Here is a 21,811-nt window from a genome sequence, read left to right as displayed (position 1 = left end):
ATAAGTTTGTCATTGGTTAGTGAGAGCTTGTCATGAAGTAACGTAAGTCATAGATTCTCGTAAAGCGACGCCTGGTGAGGCGCTGTCAAAGGCTTAGTACAAACATAATAGGAAGATGGAAGTCCTGCAAAATTAACCGAGTGTAGTCAATTCTCGCTTGTCGTTCTCGAACAAGCTCGAGCTGTAAGTCTATAGCATTACAAAGTATAGGTCGTGTCATACTTATGGAACATATCTTGTAAACTTATGATTAAAAACCAAATATGTCGTTTTTTTGGTCTATTTTTAATCATTGAATGAAAATTTCGGCTTCTTTTAAAACATGTTGTAGCTCGAAATCATAAATATTATAAGTCAACTTTGGCATTCAGATTGAATCCGACTCGAGAAGGGAACGGTGGGAGAAAGTACCGCAGTTATTTCTTTACTAAGAGGCTAGAAGTAATTCTTTGAAGTTAAGATTTAAGGTCAAATTATGCAAGACCAAAGAATTTTCAAGATTAGGAAACAAACGTTTCGTCAAAAATTATTCGAATTTGAAGAACTGAATCTCAATATTGAAGCGCATGATCAACATGGAGAGGAAGTGTTCTCGTGGACAATGGATATCTCGTATAATTCCGTAAAAATAGATCAGGACGACGACGGAGATCAAGACGACGACGTATCGACTAATAATTGGTTCGTAAATTTAAGCGCTTCCGCAGTCGATAAAAATGTGAGGTACGAAAGGTGCTACTGCAAAGTGGAAATCTGTCGAAATGGAAAAGACAAAGAAATTATCATTAAGAAAGATTTGAAAGGCCCGATGTTCAATGAATTTGACTTTACGTATGTTAACCTCAGTTGTGAACTTTGCAGTACAATGTGCAAAATGGAGATCTGAATCACCATCGCTTCGTTCACCAGTAATAAGCCGAAATCAATGGAACCACTAAAGGCCATGCTGGACCAAGCTATCCTAACGGACATGGTGATCAAAACCAAGAAACAAGAATTCCCTTGCCATAAAGTAATCTTGGCAGCGGAATCCGAATATTTCCGGGCGTTGTTTCAATCCGACATGAAAGAAAAACGGACGAGCTTCGTCGAGTGGACTGATGTATTTGAAGCCAGCGTGGTCAAGGATCTATTGCATTTTGTCTACACCGGTCAAACCCCACCCAATATTGGGGAAAATAAATTTGAGTTACTGGTAGCCGCGCATCTTTGTCTGTTACCAAAGTTAAAAGACATCTGCGCCAACAAAATTCGGGAAGATATAGATGTGAACAACGTTGGTCGAGTGCTTGAAATGTCAAAGATTTACGAATTGGTAGATTTGAAAGCAATTGCAATTAAGTTTGTGGCTGCTAACTACGAACTAGTATTGGAGACGGACTCATACCGAGAAATTCGTGCCAGTTTGAAGTCGAGACTGCTTAGCGATGTTTTTCAAGTACTCGGAAATTATCTTGAGAAAATTATTACTACTCAGTTTTTACGAATTTTAAATGAATAAAGTTTTCAAAATGTCAAAATAAAAAGTGAAATAATAATGAAATGTTTTGTTCGGAAGCTTTGAATGTATGTCGTAACTCTGGATTCATGTTTAAAATAAATTTAAAATAATCTTATTTCGTTTTTTCCGTATCATAGTAATAGTTTAGTAAGAATGTAATTGTTAAATATAAATAAAAATGAGCCGAAACTTGCTTAGTAATGCCGTTCTTAATTTACTGCTTGTATTTGCCCATCATGGAGAAATTTTAAGTAGAGCTAGCTGTAATGCAAGGAAAAGTTAATTTCCACTCTAATAAACTTACTCCATGTAAAATACCAATGGAAAACGCTATAAACTAACGCATACAGTCAGGAGTATAAAAGGAGAGGATTTAAACACGCTTTTTAGACTGACAACCGAAAATTCTAGCTCACACAGCGGAACAAACGAGGATGTTGAAAACCCCCGCGGCATCAGAGTTGACACTATAAACTGCCCTCTAGTGAGAATCCTTAGTACGCGACGTTTTTAAAATGGTGCAGCTTGTGTTGGAGAGAGGGCGCAAAAATAGTAGCTCTGCATGGTAACAGACAAGTAACCAAAGAGGGTATACAGAGGCGGAGAAGAAGGTTTGGCTGGAGTGTTCTCGCTTTGAAAGTTTACCTCAAAGCTTTCGGTGTACGCGCGCAAATTTCTCGGCCCTCTTATTGGTTGAAATGCGGTGAACCGGATATTAGAAGAAAAATATAAAACAATAAATAAAAAAGAAGATAGAGAACTCTTAAAATGCTTTGATAAACGGTAGCCTCCTAGCTTAAACTCTACTTCTTTATACCCTCTTTGCAGTAACCACGTGGCAAGAAGGTACCAATCAACGCCCTTTCTGCCACTATGGGATTGTAGACTGGCCATGAGTCGGGCAGTGGAAAATTCTCATCAAAGAAAAGAGTTTTAGGAATAAAAAGTACTCAAACAAAAAGCCTAATATTAAAAGCTATTAAATTAATGTCTTATTACATCCGATGTTACTAGCTTGATGCAGTGATTTCAAAATAGATACTTGATATAAACATTGTCAACCTTTAATATACCATGAAATTACACGTAGGGTAGTGTTTCTAGTCCGTAATCTTTACTCTTTGGGAGAAAAAATAAAGTTTCGAAAGACTTCGTCAAAATCTGCCCAGCTTGCTCAGAATAAGTTTACTACTGAACTTGTACGGTTGATAAAACGAAAAGGCGCCTTTAGTTGACTGAAAGAGTTTGGAAATTATGTCGACCGTCGAAGCCACCTCAAACAAAAGAATCTTTCATATTAAAAAACAAACGTTTTGCAAAAAAATAAAAGGTACTGATGAATGGACGGTTAATGTTGAAGGACATGATCAACATGGCGATCAATTACACAAGTGGAAAATGAACAGTTCGTACACTCGCAAGGATTATGATTGGTTCCTGAATTTGAGTGGTTCCGCACTTAATGGAAACCTGAGTTACAAGAGATGTTATTGACAAATAGACGTATTCATAAACAGAGTAAAATTAACCATTAGCAAGGGGTACATGAAAGGCCCAATGTTCAATGGCTTTTACTTTCCCAACATTTTCTACCTCGGTTATCAAAGTTCTTATGGATATAACAAAGAAATAGAAATCTTTCTCACCATTGCTTCATGCGAAGGAAATACCTTTTTCGAAAAGCAAAAGGCTTGGTTGGACGAAGGAATTTTAACAGACACGATCATCAAAACCAAGGATCAGGAATTTCCTTGTCACAAGTTCGTGTTGGCGTCGCACTCCGAATATTTCAAGAAAATGTTCCAAACCGATATGAAGGAAAGTCAAACTAACTGCGTCGACTGGACTGGCGTATTCGACGCCTCAGTGGTCCAGGATTTGTTGCATTTCCTCTACACGGGTCAAAATCCACCCAATATTCACAAAAGTCATTTTGGATTGCTACAAGCCGCCCACCTCTGTCTTTTAGGCGATTTGAAGTCCATGTGTGTTGAAAGCATAGTGCCAATTATTTCCGTGGAGAACGCCGCTTACGTACTTCAGTCTGCGGTAATATACGAATCAAACACTTTGCAAAAAGCAGCCATGAAGTTTGTGGCTGCCCATTGGGATGAAGTATTAGCTTCAGATTTTTATAAGGACTTGCAACCAGACATTACTAAGAGATTGTTCAAAACTATTTGCGATATGTTCAGGAAAAATATTCTTGACGAAGGCAAGGAAAATGTTTAAGCTGATTTTTTATTTTTGAAGTTAAAACGTTTCAAATTATTTACTATAAGACCCTAAATGTCATTGATTATTTCTTCTTTATATTTGTTTCGTAATATTCATCCTCTTAAGATATGTAATTTACAACTTTAATTGTTCGAAATATTTTGTTCAAAAGCTTTGAATGTAATTAAATTTCGTGTTTAAATAAACATGAATTAAAACTTACTTTTAATGTTGCTCTCCTTGGTATACCCCCCCCCCCCGACATCAGAGAAGAGGGGAAAACAAAAAGTTTCATGGAAAAATTATTTCCTAATGCACTAAATAAGCCGGATTTTCACAAGACATTTGAAAACCGTTATCAAAGTTTTAAGAAAGGTTGAAATGCAAAATTTTGCTTTCAACCTTAGAGATCGATAATTAAAATTTTAAATTATGACCGTGAAAAATTAATAAAGCATTAGCTATTCAGATTCAAATCGGTTTGAAAGTAGCTACGTGTGAACTTTTCTAGTAAAAATGACAATTATTTATGACCCAAAAAGATCACAAAAACTCGTTCAGAGGAAGAGCCAGTTAGCTAGCCTCCCACGTGTAGTGAGTATACTCGTTAAAACTCGTTCAGTTTTTTACGCAAATATTATCCAAAATTTACCGCAAATGTTTCATTTCTTAAAAAATATTGTGGCATTATATTTGAACTTTGCACAAATGTTAGTCTGGATAACGTTTTATTTATACTTTGTAACTTAAACAACGGCCCCCACGTTTTTTGCGCCAATTATTGAGGTTGTAGGTTCCCCCGAGGAGTTCCCCTTTATACCCCTTTGCAGTAACCGATGTGACAAGAAAGAACCAAATTAACAGCCTTTCGACCCCCCATTCTCCCACTGTGGGGGTGTAGACTCGCCATGAAGTCAACAATCGGGCAGTGGAAAATTTTCAACAAAGAAAAGAGTTTAAGGAATATAAAGTACTCCCACAAAATGCCTAATATTAAAAGCTATTAAATCGATGTCGCATTACTTCCGATGTTACTAGCTTGATGCTGTGATTTCAAAATAGATTACATTTTCATGGACTCGATATAAACATTCTTAGACTTTAATATACCATGAAATTACACCGAAGGCAATGTTTCTAGTCCGTAATCTTTACTCTTTGGGGGGAAAAAAATAAAGCCTCATAAAATCTCGTCAAAACCTGCCTAGCCTGCTCAGAATAAGTTTACTACTGCACTTGTACGGTTGGTAAAACAAATAGGCGCTATTAATTCACTGAAAGAGGTTGTTTGAAGTTAAGGTTAAGGTCAAGATCGAATTATGTCCACCGTTGAAGCCACGTCAACAAAAAGAATCTTTCATATTAGAAAACAAACGTTTCGCAAAAGAATAAAAGGTACTGATGAATGGACGGTTAATGTTGAAGGACATGATGAACATGGAGATCAATTACACAAGTGGAAAATGAACAGTTCGTACACTCGTAAGGATTATGAATGGTTCCTGAATTTGAGTGGTTCTGCACTCAATGGAAACCTGTGTTACGAAAGATGTTATTGCCAAGTTGACATATTCATGAACGAAGAAAAATCAACGATTCGCAAGGGGTACACGAAAGGCCCAAGGTTCAATGGATTTGACTTTCCCTTCATTTTCCACCTCGGTTATCAAGGTTCTTATGGATATGACAGAGAAATTGAAATCTTTCTGACCATTGCTTCGTGCGACGAAAATACGTTTTTCGAAAAGCAACTGGCCTGGTTGGACGACGGAATTTTAACAGACACGATGATCAAAACTAACGATGCGGAATTTCCTTGTCACAAGTTCGTCTTGGCGTCGCATTCCGAGTATTTCATGAAAATGTTTCAAACGAATATGAAGGAAAGTCAAACTAACTGCGTCGACTGGACTGAGGTATTTGACGCCTCAGTGGTCAAGGACTTGTTGCATTTCCTCTACACCGGTCAAAAACCACCCAACATTGGTGACAACCATTTTGGATTGCTCGAAGCCGCCCACCTCTGTCTTTTAGGCGATTTGAAGGCCATGTGTGTTGAAAGCATAGTGCCAATTATATCCGTGGAGAACGCCGCTTACGTACTTCAATCGGCGGTAATATACGAATCAAACACTTTGCAAAAAGCAGCCATGAGTTTGTGGCTGCCCATTGGGATGATGTATTAGCGTCAGATTTCTATAAGGAGTTGCAACCAGACATTACCAAGAGGTTATTCAAAAGCATGTTCGCGAAAAACATTCTTGAAGAAGGCAAGGAAAATGACGTTTAAGCTGATTTTTTATTTTTGAAGTTTAAACGTTTAAAATTATTTTCAATAATACCCTAAATGTGATTAATTATTTCTTCTTTATATTTGTTTCGTAATATTCAAACTCTTAAGATATGTAATTTACAACTTTAATTGTTCGAAATATTTTGTTCAAAAGCTTTTGAATGTAAATAAATTTCTTGTTTAAATAAACATGAATTAAAATTTACTTTTAATGTTGCTCTCCTTGGTATGCCCCCCTCGCCGATATCAGAGAAGAGGGGTAAACAAAACATTTGATGAATAAACTATTTCTTAATGCACTTAATAAGCCGGGTTTACGCAAACCATTTGAAAACCGTCATCAAAGTTTTTAGAAAGGTTGAAACGTAAAATTTTGCTTTTAACCTTAGAGATCGTTAATTCAAAATTTCAATTATGATCTTGAAAAATGGATTAGCTTTTCTGGTTCAAAAGGGTTTCAAAGTATCTAGTGTAAACGCGGCTTTAGTCATATTTTTCTAGTAAAAATGATAATTATTTATGACCCAAAAAGATCACAAAAACTGGTTCAGAGGCCGAGCCAGTTAGCTATCTTCCCGCGTGTATTGAGTGTACTCGGGCTCCGTCTGGCAGTACCTCTTGGCGCGAAGGAAATATCCTAAGAGTACGACCTCCCGCCTGTGTGTTCTCTTTCTCTGCAAGTAAAGTCCATACCCTCCAAGGTGTGTTCAATTGTTTCGTTCTCTCTTAAGGGAGTTTTGCTATCCAGACTATGTTGAAAGTGGTGTGAAGAGGGAAAAGAGTGGGGTATGGAGTGCTGCCAGGAAAAGATTTAATTTTAGAAGCAGCAATGGAGAACGGTTAGTATTTACTTCAGTCCGACTCATAACTCAGTATAGAGCCCCTCCCTCCAACACGTAACGTAAAGTTTAAATTATCGTATTGGCTCACTTAAACTACGTTTTGATGACGTTGCTGACGGGAGCGGCGAAAAATACGTAACTATTGATTACCTCTGTCGCTATGACCCGCCTCTTCTTTCATACCTCTCCGTCCCGTGGAAGGGGATCCGGGACTTTGACGTGCGCCCACATCACTCTGTTCTCCATTCCTACTTCTAAAATTAAATCTATCTCTGGTGCTACAAAGTCCGAACGAGCTGCAAGCTTCCTCCCGTTGTTACGGTTGTTAAATTTTTACCATGCTGTGGCACAGGGCTACGTATCCATTTTATATTTGTGATATAAAAACAAATTCCGATATATAGAGTAGTGGTACTCCATGTTAACTACCCATAGAGCTTAATACAGTCAAAGGCAAGTAGGTGATATTACTCTATACCATCAAACTCGTTCGAAAATGGAAAATATTTGAAGTCTTAAGAAAGAATAATATTTCTCAAAATCTTAAAGGAAAGTTTGATTCTGGAGTTGCTATTTCTATAGTGCTAACACGAGAGGCCCTTCCCATGCATCCACGTTAAATTTACCCAGAGTACACTGGTCACTGGCTTGGCGCAAGTTTTATGTGCCACCTCGTTATAGCAAAAAGAACTTCTATTTACACGTGAATTCGCAATTATTTCCACGGAGAGGTGTCAGCACGCAATGATGTCCGACCATGAAAAGCATGTTGGGATTTTTAAACTACTACCATGAACGCTGGATCTCTAAAGGGACCGGAGAACGCCCACTTTCCACTGTACAAACCGAGTCCTCTCTAGCATAGCATCGGGGGATGAGATGGGGGCTGAGAATTTGGGAACACTCAAGGCCATTCGGTCTTTGTGATTCCTCACAAACCTCTTGAAAAAAAAATTAAACGACCTTATTTTTCTCAAAGCAAACGTGCTTTAGAGAGAAATCTATCCCCTTTACCAGTCCCATTAGAGATACAGCGTTCATGCTATTACGGATGACCCCCTCTTCCCTTATGCTACTCCAGAATCAAATCAAGGTGTGTATATTTGCAAACTCCAGTGTCATACTTTCATCCTTGAAGTCCAAACTTGACAGGCTTATTCATTGTTGGGCCAATAGGTTATCTTTGTTGTTTACTTCGGTTGAAATTTTTAAACAACCACGGATGGCCCCAACTAAACTACTCCAGAAACGAACTTTCCTCCTCCAAGTCAAAATTTTACAGGATTTTTGATTTTTCATTGTTAAGACACCAGCTGATCGCTGCCATCTTTGTACATGGGCTTGGCGTTTTCTTAGGAATTAACTGGGGTTAAAAAATACGCCCCCTTTTCTTGGACAAAAAGTGGTTAGCTTTCTTCGGACGCTAACACCTTGCTAAAGAGTTCAAGAAGGGGAGAGAAGATTTCCCAAATTCTAAAGTGACACTCCGTGGATGTTATTGGGAGAGCTGAACAAGATGGTTGAAAAGGAGATCATAAATAAACATCATTCAAATCAGAAGTTTATAACTTCCAAGGCATAGTTAACACCAGCTCGGCGGTTGCAATGAATTATTCTACAGCGAGTTAAGCAAAAGTTTTACAGTAAAATAAGCTGCCCCACTCTCGTGCGGGATGTGTAAAATAATAAAAAAGTGAAACAATAGGGGCTAAAAAAGCGAGCATTAGATAAAAATTTCTTTACTTGACGCCATACCTCCAGTTCTGAGCGAGACTAATTTATATTAACTCAACAGTAGAACTCGCAGCAGACAGCTTAAGTCTTTAGAAGGAAAGTTATCCTCTAGCATTAAGCCTAAACCACCGCGCGCCACCATCGCTAAACCAAGGCACAATCGCCTGCTTCGGAGGCAGGAGGCGGAGTCTACTTATCAGTCTGGGAATTAAGGATATTTTTTAAACTAGTCCTCTGGACCAGTAACCCCCTAGTGTCTGAAATAATAAACTGGTCTCCGGACTGGTCCCAGCCTTTGTTCTTCTATGGATTTGCAATTAATAAACTGGTCCCGAGGACCAGTAACACCCACTTCTTGAATTAAAAAACGGACTTCATTCTTGTACACGATGTCAAAAAAATCTTTGAGATGACCCCAAAGACTTTTTAGCAAACCACCGTTTATTGTTTACGTTTGTGAATAAAAAACAATGCTGACAGTCATGACGCAAACGTAAAAACTAAACGGTGGTTTGCTATAAAGTAACGCGATGTTGTTGCTAACGTCACAGTATCACTTCGAACGAACGTGTGGTAGTACAGTATGGCGTATACCAATGCAGAATATGCAGACATGCATCTCATGTATGGACTGGCGCAGGGCAATTCAGTGGAAGCACAGCGGCGATACCAGGAACAATTTCCGCAACGACGCATACCAAATCGTCGTACGTTCGAGGCTGTTGACAGGCGCTTGAGGGACATCGGACAAGTACAACCCAACAACGTTCGAGAGCGAGACATTCCAGAAGACATGGAGGAAATCGAGGAAGACGTCCTTGCCATGTTCGATGAGGACCCCTCGACAAGTACCAGACAAGTTGGACGACAATTACATGTTAATCACGTTTTGGTCTGGCGAATTCTCCGCGGACATCAGTTTCACCCGTATCATATTCAAAAGGTGCAAGCTCTTAACCCGGCAGATTATCCAAGACGCATCGACTTTTGCGAGTGGTTTTTGGCCAGAGTAGAGGACAATCAATTTCCACGGGTCCTTTTAGTAACCAACGAGGCACATTTTTCCCGGGATGGAATTCTGAACTATCACAACCACCACGAATGGCGCCAATTAAACCCACACGCAACTAGTGTTAGAAGTCACCAACAGCAATTTTCTTTAAACGTATGGTGCGGCATTGTCGGTAATCATTTACTAGGTCCGCATTTTCTTCCACCCAGACTAAATGGTGAAGCATATCTCACGTTCTTAAGAGACACTTTACCTGAACTACTCGAGGACATACCGTTAGCATTACTTCGTGACATGTGGTTTATGCACGACGGGGCACCCCCATATTTCAGCCGTGCAGTTAGAGAACATCTTAATGCTACGTTTAATTTGAGGTGGATTGGGCGTGGAGGACCAGTTGCGTGGCCAGCCAGATCTCCGGATTTAAATCCGTGCGATTTCTATCTTTGGGGTCATCTCAAAGACATCGTGTACAAGAATGAAGTCCGTGATGAGGAAGACTTGCGAAGACGAATTATTGAAGGTTGTCAAACAATCAGGAACATGCCTGGAATCTTCCAACATGTCCAAGAATCTTTCGAAAGACGGGTTCATGTTTGTCTTAACGCCGTTGGTGGACATTTTGAACAATACCTGTAACGTCCATGTTAACTTGTTAAGAATAAAAGTAATAGCAACCGAAAGGTACCATGATACTTTGAATTTACTTTACTAGAGTAGGCATACTTCTACTCATTTAATACACTTCTGCCAGGTGAAAGTTCAATAACGATGTTAGAGGGAAACTATTGAAATTGTCTCATATTTCTAAACAAGTTGATAAGGCTGAATTTGTTTTAGTCTACATTTTCGAATATTTTCTTGTTTTAGGGGCCAATGTTTGGGGGCCATATCTTCGTTGCAAATTCTTGTACACCCCATGTTCTTTGACACTTTCCACTCAGTTTGACCCAAAGAACACGCCCCTTGATTTATGGCAGACTTATCAGAAACACCCTGTATATTCATTACATAACCGCACTTAAACTTAACTAAACATTTCTTATTTTACCACAGAGGCTTAGTATGGGAACGCGTTACCATTACATCAACTACATTATTACATCATAACAATAAGCGACCATTCGTAATACATATCAATTGCGTTGTATAGTTGTTTAAAAAACATGTTACTGGGTAAAAAATGGTTTTGTTCAGTTTATATCTACTCTTAAATCGGCGTAAAAAACCTTGTTTGAAAATTTGTTTTTTTTTCTAGTTAAGCTACCAAACACGTACCATAAACTAACAGCATTTACGATGGGCCCAAAAGCCAGTCAGGCCACTCACATGACAGGCTTAACAAAATCGGTATTTGGATTATTTGGTACATACTAACGGTCTTAGATTAGATTCAGCACCGAACTTGGACGGTTCGTGAAAAGTGTACGCTTTATTTTATTCACCGAGAGAATTTGAAAATCGCCTATTTATTTTAATAACCGAATAATGGCAACCAAGGCGACACCAAAGAATAGAGTTTTTAAAATTAGAAGGCAAACGTTTGAGCATAACATAACTAGAGATTGTGAATGGACAGTAAATATCGAAGCGCATGATCAATACGGAGAGGAAATACACCCATGGAAAATGAAGCTTTCGCATCGCCAAACTACGAATAACAATTGCTTGTGGAATTTTAGCGGTTCTGTAATGGATGTAAATGTAAGTTACGAACGATGCGCAGTGGACCTCTACATTAAGTCGAAACAAAGATTATCGACCCGAAGGCAATATACGATTGGCCCTATGTTCAATAAATTCAACGATCCCTGTATATACTCGGGCATGTATTATCGTGGGTTTATCGCCATGAAAGAAATGGTTATCTTTCTCACAATTGCTTCGTGCGAGGAGAATTTCTTTGAAAAGCTGAAGATTTCGCTGGACGAAGGAATTCTAACAGACACTGTTATCAAAACCAAAGATCGGCAATTTCCTTGTCACAAGTTCGTCTTGGCATCGCATTCCGAGTATTTCAAGAAAATGTTCCAAACGGATATGAAGGAAAGTCAAACGAATTCCATCCACTGGACTGGGGTATTTGACGCCTCAGTGGTCAAGGACTTTTTGCATTTCCTCTACACTGGTCAGAGACCACCAAACATTGCCGACAACCATTTTAAATTACTTGAAGCCGCCCACTTATATCTCATACCAGATTTGAAAATCACGTGTGTCGAAAGCATAGTGCCAATTATTTCCGTGGAGAACGCCGCTTTCGTACTTCAATCAGCCGTAATATACGAATCAAACCGTCTGCAAAAAGCAGTCGTGAAGTTCGTTGCTGCCCATTGGAATGAAGTATTAGCTTCAGACTTCTTCCAGAAATTGGAACCAGACATTTATATTACATTGCTCAAAAGCATTTTCGAATTGTTCAGGAAAAACATCCTTGATGAAGGAAAATAAAAATGAAGTATGCATTTAAAATATATTTTTTTTTCTAAATTAATAAGTATTTCAATTAATCAAGAAGAATTATTTTGTTTGGGAATTTTTACTGAATTTTTCTCGTAATTTAAATTTAAAAAATATCTAATTAATAGCTTTTTCTCTTAAGTAATAAGAATTTGAATTAATCAAGAAATAATTATTTTGTTTGGGAATTTTTACTGAATTTTTCTCGTAATTTAAATTTAAAAATATCTAATTAATAGTTTTTTCTCTTAAGTAATAAGAATTTGAATTAATCAAGAAATAATTATTTTGTTTGGGAATTTTTACAAATTTTTTCTCGAAATTGAAATTTAAAAAATATCTATTTAATAGTGTTAAAAAATTTACATTATTATTGAAAAGCTATGAAAGCATGCAAGTTTTAATTCATGTTTAAGTAACCTAATTTATTTATTGATTAGAAAAAATTTGTTTCAGTTTGTCGCTGTTAAATATCCGTTGTTGATACTTATTATAATTTTGTCAAAACAATGGATGTTAAAAGATATTGAAACTCCAACAATGCAAGTGAGAGATTAAAGAGTATTTTCCATAGACCTTCAAGAGCAGTTCGCAAAACTTAAAATACCGCGAGTGTTGTTTATGGTAGCTTGTATGGTATTCGCATTTGATGAAAATTTAATGGTTGCAAACCGCTCTTGAACTCTAAAGCTTAACCTCTTTGAGTTGCAAATTCATGTAAAATTCGGATTTCATGAAATTTAAAATTTATATGCTACTTCGATGAAATAGGAATATAGTAGTTGCAAATTGCTCTTGCGCGGCAATGATAAGATTCATAAGAATTTCCTATTGTTGCGAAATTCCCTACCAAAACAATAATGTAGAATTTCAACTACAATAGTGCTAACTGAATAGAAATCAGACGCAAGGTAAAGGTTACATTGACAAAATTAAGATAGGTTAAAATGGACTGTGTTTGAGCACATTTCTTCTTAATGCCGATCATTCGGTAATTTAAAAACAAAGACGTTAGATGGCTTCAAACAAGAGTACTTTGGTGGACTGGTAACTTTGAAGCTCTTACGTAACGTCTATGGATATACCCTAAAATCGAGCAGACAATACTGCGTCCCCTCTTTTCAAAAGGGTCTAAGTGTCAGATTGAGTTCCTAAAGCATAGTTTTCACTTGTCCGAAAAAAAAACTACTTTGCAGCTAGATGTCAAACGTCATATTTGTTTTTACGTTGTCGCCCAGCGTTATAGCGTTTTCATTTAGCGTAGTTCCCGCAAATAATGGAACCAAGGCTTACCAGATGAACTGAACATTGCACCAATTGCGGTCTTTCTTATTTTAGTCATTGCAATCTTTGTCTAATATCATAAAGATATTATAAAAAACCGTCTTGGTTTGGACCAAGGCCGAAAAAACAAACGATATGTTTGAGGTTTATCAATTGACTGAAGTTTCAGATATTGAAATTTTTTTCTAGTTATTTTTATCCACTCAATCCTTAATCAATATTTAATTCAATCAACTGATTTTACTGTTAATCGATCTAGTCCCTCTAAATTAATTGAAAAAATTACATATCTACGCTTTTTCAAGAACAATTACATTTTCCGAAAACATTTTATCATGAAATTAATTATTTTGAAGGGAGTACGTGTTGAGACATCAGTATTGAATATTTGAAATGTTCTACTGGATGTCTAAAAAGAGCAAGCGAACTTTGGCATAACTCGAATGGAAAATGTAAATATTTAATTGATACCAAACCAGGGTGTTGCGCGAATTTATACATTAAATTTCGTATATCGAAATGCTACATTTCTATTGTCGCCTCTATGAAGGTAAAGTTGCACTGGAACCTCCATTTCCATACTTTAGAATTTCTTGGTCATAACTCAGTCTTCATTTGAAACGTCACCCCCTACTTTACACCGGTTACGTATTACGCGTAATCATTTTAGCAAGCGTAAAGATCATTTCGGAAAACACAGGGGCGAGGCCACCATTGGGGTGTATTCTCCCTCGCACCAAGGGTCATCGCCAGACGGTGCCAGAGTTCACTACGGGCAGGAGGCTAGTCAACTAGCACTGCCTATAGCGGTGCTTCTAAGCGAGCGAGAAAATGAAAGAGAGAAAACACCCCAATGGCGGGATCACACCTGTGTTTCAGTTTCTCTGTATGTAATTTCCGAACTCACTTACAAATGTACTGTACACCGATTACACTGAGTGATCGGTCGTTCGGGCGCTAGCGAGTGTCAAGCCATAACCATAACCATTCATGTACACGAATGTTTTATAGTGTTAGGTTAATAAGGTTGGCGGGCAAGTCCGGAGTGTCATGTACCGTTTACTAATGTGAAAAGGTTTCGATCTATATGGTAATATAATATAGTGTGTTGCGACGGCTCAGATGACCCATACACGGGAACCACTGGTGATTATAAAATGCAATATATTGGGAAAATAGAGGAAGGGAGGGGGTGTCGGAGTTAAATGTGACCTTCTTGGCATAACTAGTAATGAATGATGAGTTTAACCATATTATCTCCGCGGGAAATGAATATAACAAGTCATTGATACTGAGAAGTATTTCTGTTTATGTGATCTTTACCCTTAACCACGCAGGATAAACTTTGTTGCTTTGTCTTAAGTAGACGACATTCACTGTAAACGACAGTCTTATCAACAACTTAAAACAGATTTAAACTTCTTTTGGTGCAAACTTGAAAATTTGTCAAGCCAGCAACAATTAAAACTATGTTGGTCAAGGTGCTTACAAGTTAGTGAGCATTGACACGAAATCCCTTCAAAATAATTAATTTCATGATAATATGTTTTCGGAAAATGTAATTGTTCTTGAAAAAGCGTAGATATGTAATTTTTTCAATTAATTTAGAGGGACTAGATCGATTAACAGTAAAATCAGTTGATTGAATTAAATATTGATTAAGGATTGAGTGGATAAAAATAACTAGAAAAAAATTTCAATATCTGAAACTTCAGTCAATTGATAAACCTCAAACATATCGTTTGTTTTTTCGGCCTTGGTCCAAACCAAGACGGTTTTTTATAATATCTGTCACTTCAGTCTTAATGTAATTAAATTTTGAATAATCATGTTTGCTTCACCGTCATACATTTGCACTCTAAAATATAACGGTGCATTCAAACACCATATATGCTGTTTTTTCCGGTGCCAAAAAAGACATCATTTAGGGTGTACTTTAACCCCATTTTTATGATCAATTCACGCCATTTGCTAATATTATTTGCAAGTATTAAGGAAATATTAGGCATTAATGCACCATTTGCAGGGGTTTTTAACATCTTTGTTAGGCAATCTGTTGAACTTCTAATATTACTTAGTTTAATGGTGTTAAAAGTATGTAAAAAGTACGCTACCTCTGTCACATTATTAAACCAAGTGAAGTGAAATGGTTGTAAAATATTTATTTTTTTCATATTTAGCACCACGTTTATGGTGTAAAACAAATCGGTCAATACACCATTTCAAGTCCCTGTTTACCCATTTAAAGACCTGTTTACCCATTTAAAGACCTTATTTCCCCCGTTTTAACTTTTAAGGCCCTATTGACCCATTTCAAGTTAATTGTACTATGGTAATTAACCGCTTGCCTGCCTTACGACCGAATTCCAATTCGGCTGAAAACTACCTCAATTTGGCGGTTTTGGATTTGGTCTAATGGGACAAACATCTTGGCTTAAATTAAAATTGTATATACGCCCGTTAACATCTGATTAACTTGAGTGGTTATGTAAAATGAGCAATAATCCCATCTATTATGTAAAACATTAAGCAAAATTTATAGTTTTGAAGAATGAAATATTTTTAAATCGCAGAAATGCACCGTTATAAAGCGATTCGCTTATTTTAATTTTTAAGTCAAATTACGTAACACTGTAACGAACTTAAACGAAGTTTGAACATAGAATGAGTTCCCAAAAATAATTTTCTAACGTAATATAGTGCCTATTAAAAACCACATATTATTAAAAGAAAATATTTTTATTTTTAAACGCTGTCAACGATAAAACGTTTGTTATTATTGAACTATTTTTTTATTAAATTTATAACATTTATAGGATAAATACGTCTACTATTAAGAGGTACAATGCTTGAAATTTGTGTCTCAATGACACGTAACCTAACTATTATTATTATTGTTGATGAGGCGGGGCTCACGCCCTAGCACCGATGCCAAGGGCATATTGTGCAACCTCAAAATCAGGCCTTGAATAGGCCCGTAGCCGCAGCGTAGCGAAGAATTCGCTCCACCGTAAAAGAGGAGACCCGCGAGGGCTCCACAGTGTGTGAATCAAAATGTTCTAGTCTAAGCGAGGCGAAGAAGTCGCACTCGCAAAGTACGTGAGCGGATGTTTCTTCCTTCTCCTGGCACGACCTGCAGAGGGGGTCGTCAGCAAGACCCATCAGATGGAGGTGCCTATTTAGCCGACAGTGTCCGGTCAGAAGACCGGTGGCCAGCCTAATATCCCATCTGCTGAGCGAAATTAGGTCTCTAGCACGAGACCTGCAGGGACCATTGACTAACTGTTTTGTCTGTCTCTGGCCATCCATGTCATGCCAGAGCTGGTTTTGTATGACAGTCATCCTGTCATGCAGGCTCCGTTTGACATGCCCGTAGGGGATGGGGACGGCCGGCTCCGGCCCCAAGAGCTTGGCCTCCGCGCCCCTTTTCGCAAATCTATCGGCTTGCTCATTGCCATAATAACCGCTATGCCCTGGCACCCAGTACAACAGAACCCTGTTGCAGGACGCCAGTTGCGCTAGCAGATCAAGGCAGCTACGCACCAGTTGAGAGGTAATCTGACACTGGTCCAGCGCATTCAGGGCGGCCTGACTGTCAGAATAGATCCTCACAGTCCGTCCGTTATACCCTTTGTTAATGCAGTAGTCTGCGCAATAACAGATCGCGGCAATTTCCGCTTGGAACACACTAGCAAAGGTGCCCAGGCAAGCAGAAAAACCGACCCTTGTAGTTTGGCAGTAATAGCCGGCGCCAGCGCCGGAATCAGTCTTGGAACCATCGGTGAACCAAATAGTTTCACCCCCAGTGCCAAGAGGCAGCAGGTTAGTCCACTCGGCCCGACTGGGAAAGTGGATGCTGAATGGCTTAGTGAAATCAAAGCTGGTAACGGTTTTGTCAGAGCACATCGTTAACGACGGCTCAAGTGCAGCGTACTCCCGAAAGAGCTTCGTATGGCTGTAATCCCAAAGTCTTGGAACCCAACAGCCATTAATGTGGAGCCTGTAGGCCCCCATGACAGCCTCCTCCTCAATGAAAAGATGAAGAGGTAGCATGTCAAGAAGCACCTCCAGGGAAGCAGTTGGGGTCGATCTCATGGCCCCTGTAACACCAATGCAGGCAAGCCTTTGAAGCTTGCGCAGGGCAGCCTGCACCGTCTTCAGCCGGACCCTTTCCACCAGACAAGTGCCCCGTAAGATAGTATGGGTCTGATGATCCCAGTATAGAGCCAGTGTACAGCCTTGGGGTTGAGGCCCCAAGTCTGGCCGACTGAGCTCCTGGTCCTCCAGAAAAGCATCTTGGCCTTCTTGATACACCGATCAAGATGCGGCTTCCATGTGAGTCTGCAGTCAAAGGTCACCCCCAGGTATTTTACCTCGGAGGACTTTGTCAGGACCTGGCCAAAGAAGGAGATATCATTGAACAGATCCTTAGTATTCTTCCTCGTAAACGGAACAAGGACAGTTTTATCAGGATTAACGGAAAGGTTAACCGCCTGACACCATTGCTCCACGCTAGAGAGAGCAGATCTCATAAGTGTGGTGACAGTATCCGGGAACTTCCCGGTAAAGACTATTGCTACATCGTCCGCATACCCGAAGCAGCTACAGCCCCCAGCACCCCCGAGACTCTCCAAGAGTTCGTCCACCACCAGGCACCACAACAGGGGGGAGAGCACTCCACCCTGAGGGCAGCCCCGGCTGGTAGTCACCCCTAGAGAGTCCCCAAGGAGGGACGCCGACACCTCGCGGTCGGTAAGCATGGACTTGATCCAACGGCCAAGAGTGTCGCTGATGCCAAATCTCTTAACAGCTTCAGTAATAACCGAGCTAGAGACCTTGTCAAAGGCCCCCTCAATATCGAGGAAGACGGCCAGTGAAATTTCCTGAAACTCGAATGCCCTGTCCAGGCAATTCGTGAGGCCGTGAAGGGCCGTCTCAGTTGATTTACCTTTTTGGTAAGCAAATTGTGAAGAAGAGAGAGGAGTTACCGAAAGTACCTCGTCTCTAATGTACCTGTCCACCAGCTTCTCCAGGATTTTGAGGAAGAAGGTCAGGCATATGGGCCTAAATGCCTTCGCCTCGAGGTAGGAAACCTTCCCGGGCTTGGGAATAAAGATGACCCTAGATCGCTTCCAATCACAAGGAATGTGACCGAGAGCAATGCAAAGTCTATAGATTTTGCATAACGGAGAGGCGATGTGGTCTAAGCCCTCCTGCAAAAGCCGAGGGAAGACCCCATCGGGTCCCGGAGACTTGTAGGGCTCAAAACAGTTGACAGCCCAACGAAGCTTGGGAATCGTAACAACCTGCCTGGCTACAAGCCAGTCCTCTCTCTTCGCCCTGTGCAGAACAGGGTATAGAGAGTCAGGGTTTGTTGGATTGATTGGAGTGGAGTCAGGGAAGTGGACCGCCAGCATATGCTTGAGAGTCTCAGCCCCAGACTTAGTGTACACACCCTCCTGCAACTTAATAGTGTTAAGACGATGTGTGTTGTCGTGCGCTAGGATCTTCATGACCCTAGCCGTGGCAGGGACATTGGAGACTTGCTCACAGAAGGTCCGCCAAGAGTCCTTCTTAGCAGCTCTAATGGCCCTGTTGTAGGTATTAAGGGACTGCCTGTATCCAGTCCAGTCTCCCGTGCGCTTGGCTTTGTTGAAGAGCCTGCGCGTGTATTTCCGAAGCCGGCTGAGATCCGCATTCCACCAAGGGACAAGCCTCGAGCGGTTAACGGTCTTGAGTGGGCAGTTCCGGTGAAACGACTCAATGATAGAGCTCTCTAAGTCACCAGCAGCCCTATCAAGTTCGTAAGGTGAAGTGAGTTTAGGGGTGTGACCATCTCCGTAGCGTAGGATAAGGTCTTCCTTATAGCCGGTCCAATTGGTCCGTTTTGGATTGCGTACCTCCGTCCCCGCCGGGACAGAGGTAGTCGCGACAGTAAAGCAGATGTGCCTATGATCCGACAGAGACGGCTCAGTAGACACATGCCAGTTAGACACGGAAGACGCGAGGTTTTCCGTGGCTAGCGTGAGGTCAATGACCTCCCTTCTATTAGAAGTAACAAAAGTGGGTTCATTGTTTTGATTAAGAATATGGAGTTTACAACCAACTAAATATTCTAGTAAATCATCACCTCTCCTGTTGCAGTCAGAACTGCCCCACGTGATGTGATGAGCGTTGGCGTCGCAGCCAATGATTAGTTTGTCCCCTCTCCTTTCACATTGATCGACCAAATTGATCACCTCAATTGTCGGGAGAGAGTCCGCGTCGTGGGCAAAGTAAGCAGAGGCGGCCGTGATAGTCAACTTGGCATTCCCAGTGGCCAGGACTAACTAACATATGCCTTACCTAACCCGACCTATAAAACAAGCCATATTTTCAACGTTTTTTGTTGAGGGACCTTGAAAAATAAACGATTTTTTGGAAAAGGCCCGAGTTGATTAGTAATGACCTAATATTAATCTCAGTTTGTAAAATAAAAATAAAATTCTTATGCCATGAAATATTTTCCAATAAGCATGTATTTTTAAAAAATTGTGCATACAGACCTCAGAAAGGTTTTTAAGTGATGTTTTAAAAAGTAAAACATGCTCATTATTAAAACCATTACATTAGTTGTTGCCCAAAAGAGTTCATTTGGATAATTTTAACGGCATTAACATTTTTACTTAAAATCGTGTTCAGTCAGGATTGATATAATAAGAGAGCCTTCAACGTGTACAAACACAATAGGAAAGGCAGTGAAGTCCCACTGAACAAGACTATAAATATTCCTGTAAATCAGGCGCATGGTCCTGAAATGGGGTCAACAGGGGTTTCATATGGGATTAATAGGGGTTTTAAATTGGGACATGAAATGAGGGTAAATTGGGACATGAAATGGGTGTAAATTGGGACATGAAATGGGTGTGTAAATTGGGACATGAAATGGGGGTAAATATGGACATGAAATGGGGGTAAATATGGACTTGAAATGGGGGTAAATATGGACATGAAATGGGGTAAATATGGACATGAAATGGAGGTAAATATGGACTTGAAATGGGTCTAAATATCGACTTCAAATGGGTCTAAATATCGACTTGAAATGGGTCTAAATATCGACTTGAAATGGGTCTAAATATCGACTTGAAATGGGTCTAAATATCGACTTGAAATGGGTCTAAATATCGACTTGAAATGGGTCTAAATATGGACTTGAAATGGGTCTAAATATCGACTTGAAATGGGTCTAAATATCGACTTGAAATGGGTCTAAATATCGACTTGAAATGGGTCTAAATATCGACTTGAAATGGGTCTAAATATCGACTTGAAATGGGTCTAAATATCGACTTGAAATGGGTCTAAATATGGACTTGAAATGGGTCTAAATATGGACTTGAAATGGGTCTAAATATGGACTTGAAATGGGTCTAAATATGGACTTGAAATGGGTCTAAATATGGACTTGAAATGGGTCTAAATATGGACTTGAAATGGGTCTAAATAAGGACTTGAAATGGGCCTAAATAAGGACTTGAAATGGGTCTAAATATGGACTTGAAATGGGTCTAAGTATGGACTTGAAATGGGTCTAAATATGGACTTGAAATGGGTCTAAATATGGACTTGAAATGGGTCTAAATATGGACTTGAAATGGGTCTAAATATGGACTTGAAATAGCTAAATATGGACTTGAAATGGGTCTAAATAAGGACTTGAAATGGGTCTAAATATGGACTTGAAATGGGTCTAAATATGGACTTGAAATGGGTCTAAATATGGACTTGAAATGGGTCTAAATTTGGACTTGAAATGGGTCTAAATATGGACTTGAAATGGGTCTAAATATGGACTTGAAATGCGGGTAAATATGGACTTAAGTGCTCATTTAATTGTAAAGATTAAATAGGAAAATTGAGGCTGGGTGAAAGATAAGTGTAGTTTTAATTTTAATTAAATAAGGTATCCATGAATTTAACCAAAAAAATCGTGTTTTGCGTTAATTTCACCTCGATTAAGTTTGGTTTAAAGGCTTATCTCGATTAAGTTTGGTTTAAAGGCTTATCTCGATTAAGTTTGGTTTAAGGTCGAGCTAAAGCCAACTTGGGAAGGGGGGAGGGGTTTTTCATATGCCTTTAGTTTCTGCTCATTTCCAAGCAAGTGTTTCAATTAAAAATTTTCAAGACTTTACAAACCGAAAGACAACATTTCAAAGATTACAACAAAAATGTGAAAAACTTTTATTTTTGAAATTACATTAAGTTAAATGACATTAAATTTAAAGTTACTAATTCCAATATATCTTGTCTTTCCGTCGTTTAAATTGCATACAATTTTGCATACACGCGCATTTACACCTACGCTAGTGGTTAATCGAGACACTTTTGCAAAATGTCAATTATTTAACTATTTAAGTCACTAATTAAATTAATTTATTCGCTTAACTAGTTACATAATTGACATTTTGCAAAAGTGTCTCGATTAA

The 21,811-nt window shown here is 39.2% G+C and overlaps 3 protein-coding genes across 4 annotated transcripts; all 3 read left to right on the top strand.

Annotated features, from left to right (window-relative positions):
* The first annotated feature begins 3,046 nt into the window (after window positions 1–3,046).
* On the top strand, window positions 3,047–3,733 carry LOC149619172 (speckle-type POZ protein-like). Its single transcript, XM_089854573.1, has one exon. It carries the CDS (start codon window positions 3,047–3,049, stop codon window positions 3,731–3,733), a length of 687 nt encoding a protein of 228 aa, XP_089710699.1.
* Window positions 3,734–11,451: 7,718 nt separating this feature from the next.
* On the top strand, window positions 11,452–12,061 carry LOC149619171 (kelch repeat and BTB domain-containing protein 2-like). The gene is made up of 2 exons (XM_089855282.1): window positions 11,452–11,727; window positions 11,800–12,061. The coding sequence occupies exons 1-2, from the start codon at window positions 11,460–11,462 to the stop codon at window positions 12,048–12,050; spliced, it is 519 nt and encodes a 172-aa protein (XP_089711408.1). The 5' UTR covers window positions 11,452–11,459; the 3' UTR covers window positions 12,051–12,061.
* Window positions 12,062–17,039: 4,978 nt separating this feature from the next.
* Window positions 17,040–18,379, top strand: LOC149619170 (uncharacterized). Of its 2 annotated transcripts, none has more exons than XM_089854265.1 (2): window positions 17,040–18,091; window positions 18,154–18,379. In XM_089854265.1, the coding sequence occupies exon 1, from the start codon at window positions 17,666–17,668 to the stop codon at window positions 18,056–18,058; it is 393 nt and encodes a 130-aa protein (XP_089710391.1). In that variant the 5' UTR covers window positions 17,040–17,665; the 3' UTR covers window positions 18,059–18,091; window positions 18,154–18,379. The 2 variants fall into 2 exon arrangements, with proteins under 2 accessions (XP_089710391.1, XP_089710390.1); XM_089854264.1 differs by having other exon boundaries at window positions 17,040–18,095.
* Window positions 18,380–21,811: the final 3,432 nt, after the last annotated feature.

The sequence above is a fragment of the Phalangium opilio genome, unplaced genomic scaffold (assembly GCF_054372755.1).
Source record: "Phalangium opilio isolate 3A_F unplaced genomic scaffold, DU_Popi_V2 ptg000209l_1, whole genome shotgun sequence".
NCBI classification, from domain to species: Eukaryota; Metazoa; Arthropoda; class Arachnida; order Opiliones; family Phalangiidae; genus Phalangium; species Phalangium opilio.
This window is presented reverse-complemented; position numbering and strand designations above follow the sequence as displayed.

Excerpts from the sequence above, each read along its gene's own strand:
- LOC149619172 (XM_089854573.1), top strand. The coding sequence starts at position 3,047 with ATGAAAGGCCCAATGTTCAATGGCTTTTACTTTCCCAACATTTTCTAC.
- LOC149619171 (XM_089855282.1), top strand. The coding sequence starts at position 11,460 with ATGGTTATCTTTCTCACAATTGCTTCGTGCGAGGAGAATTTCTTTGAA. Across the intron at positions 11,728-11,799 it reads TTTGCATTTCCTCTACACTG|ATTTGAAAATCACGTGTGTC; the intron begins GTCAGAGACCAC and ends ATCTCATACCAG.
- LOC149619170 (XM_089854265.1), top strand. The coding sequence starts at position 17,666 with ATGCGGCTTCCATGTGAGTCTGCAGTCAAAGGTCACCCCCAGGTATTT.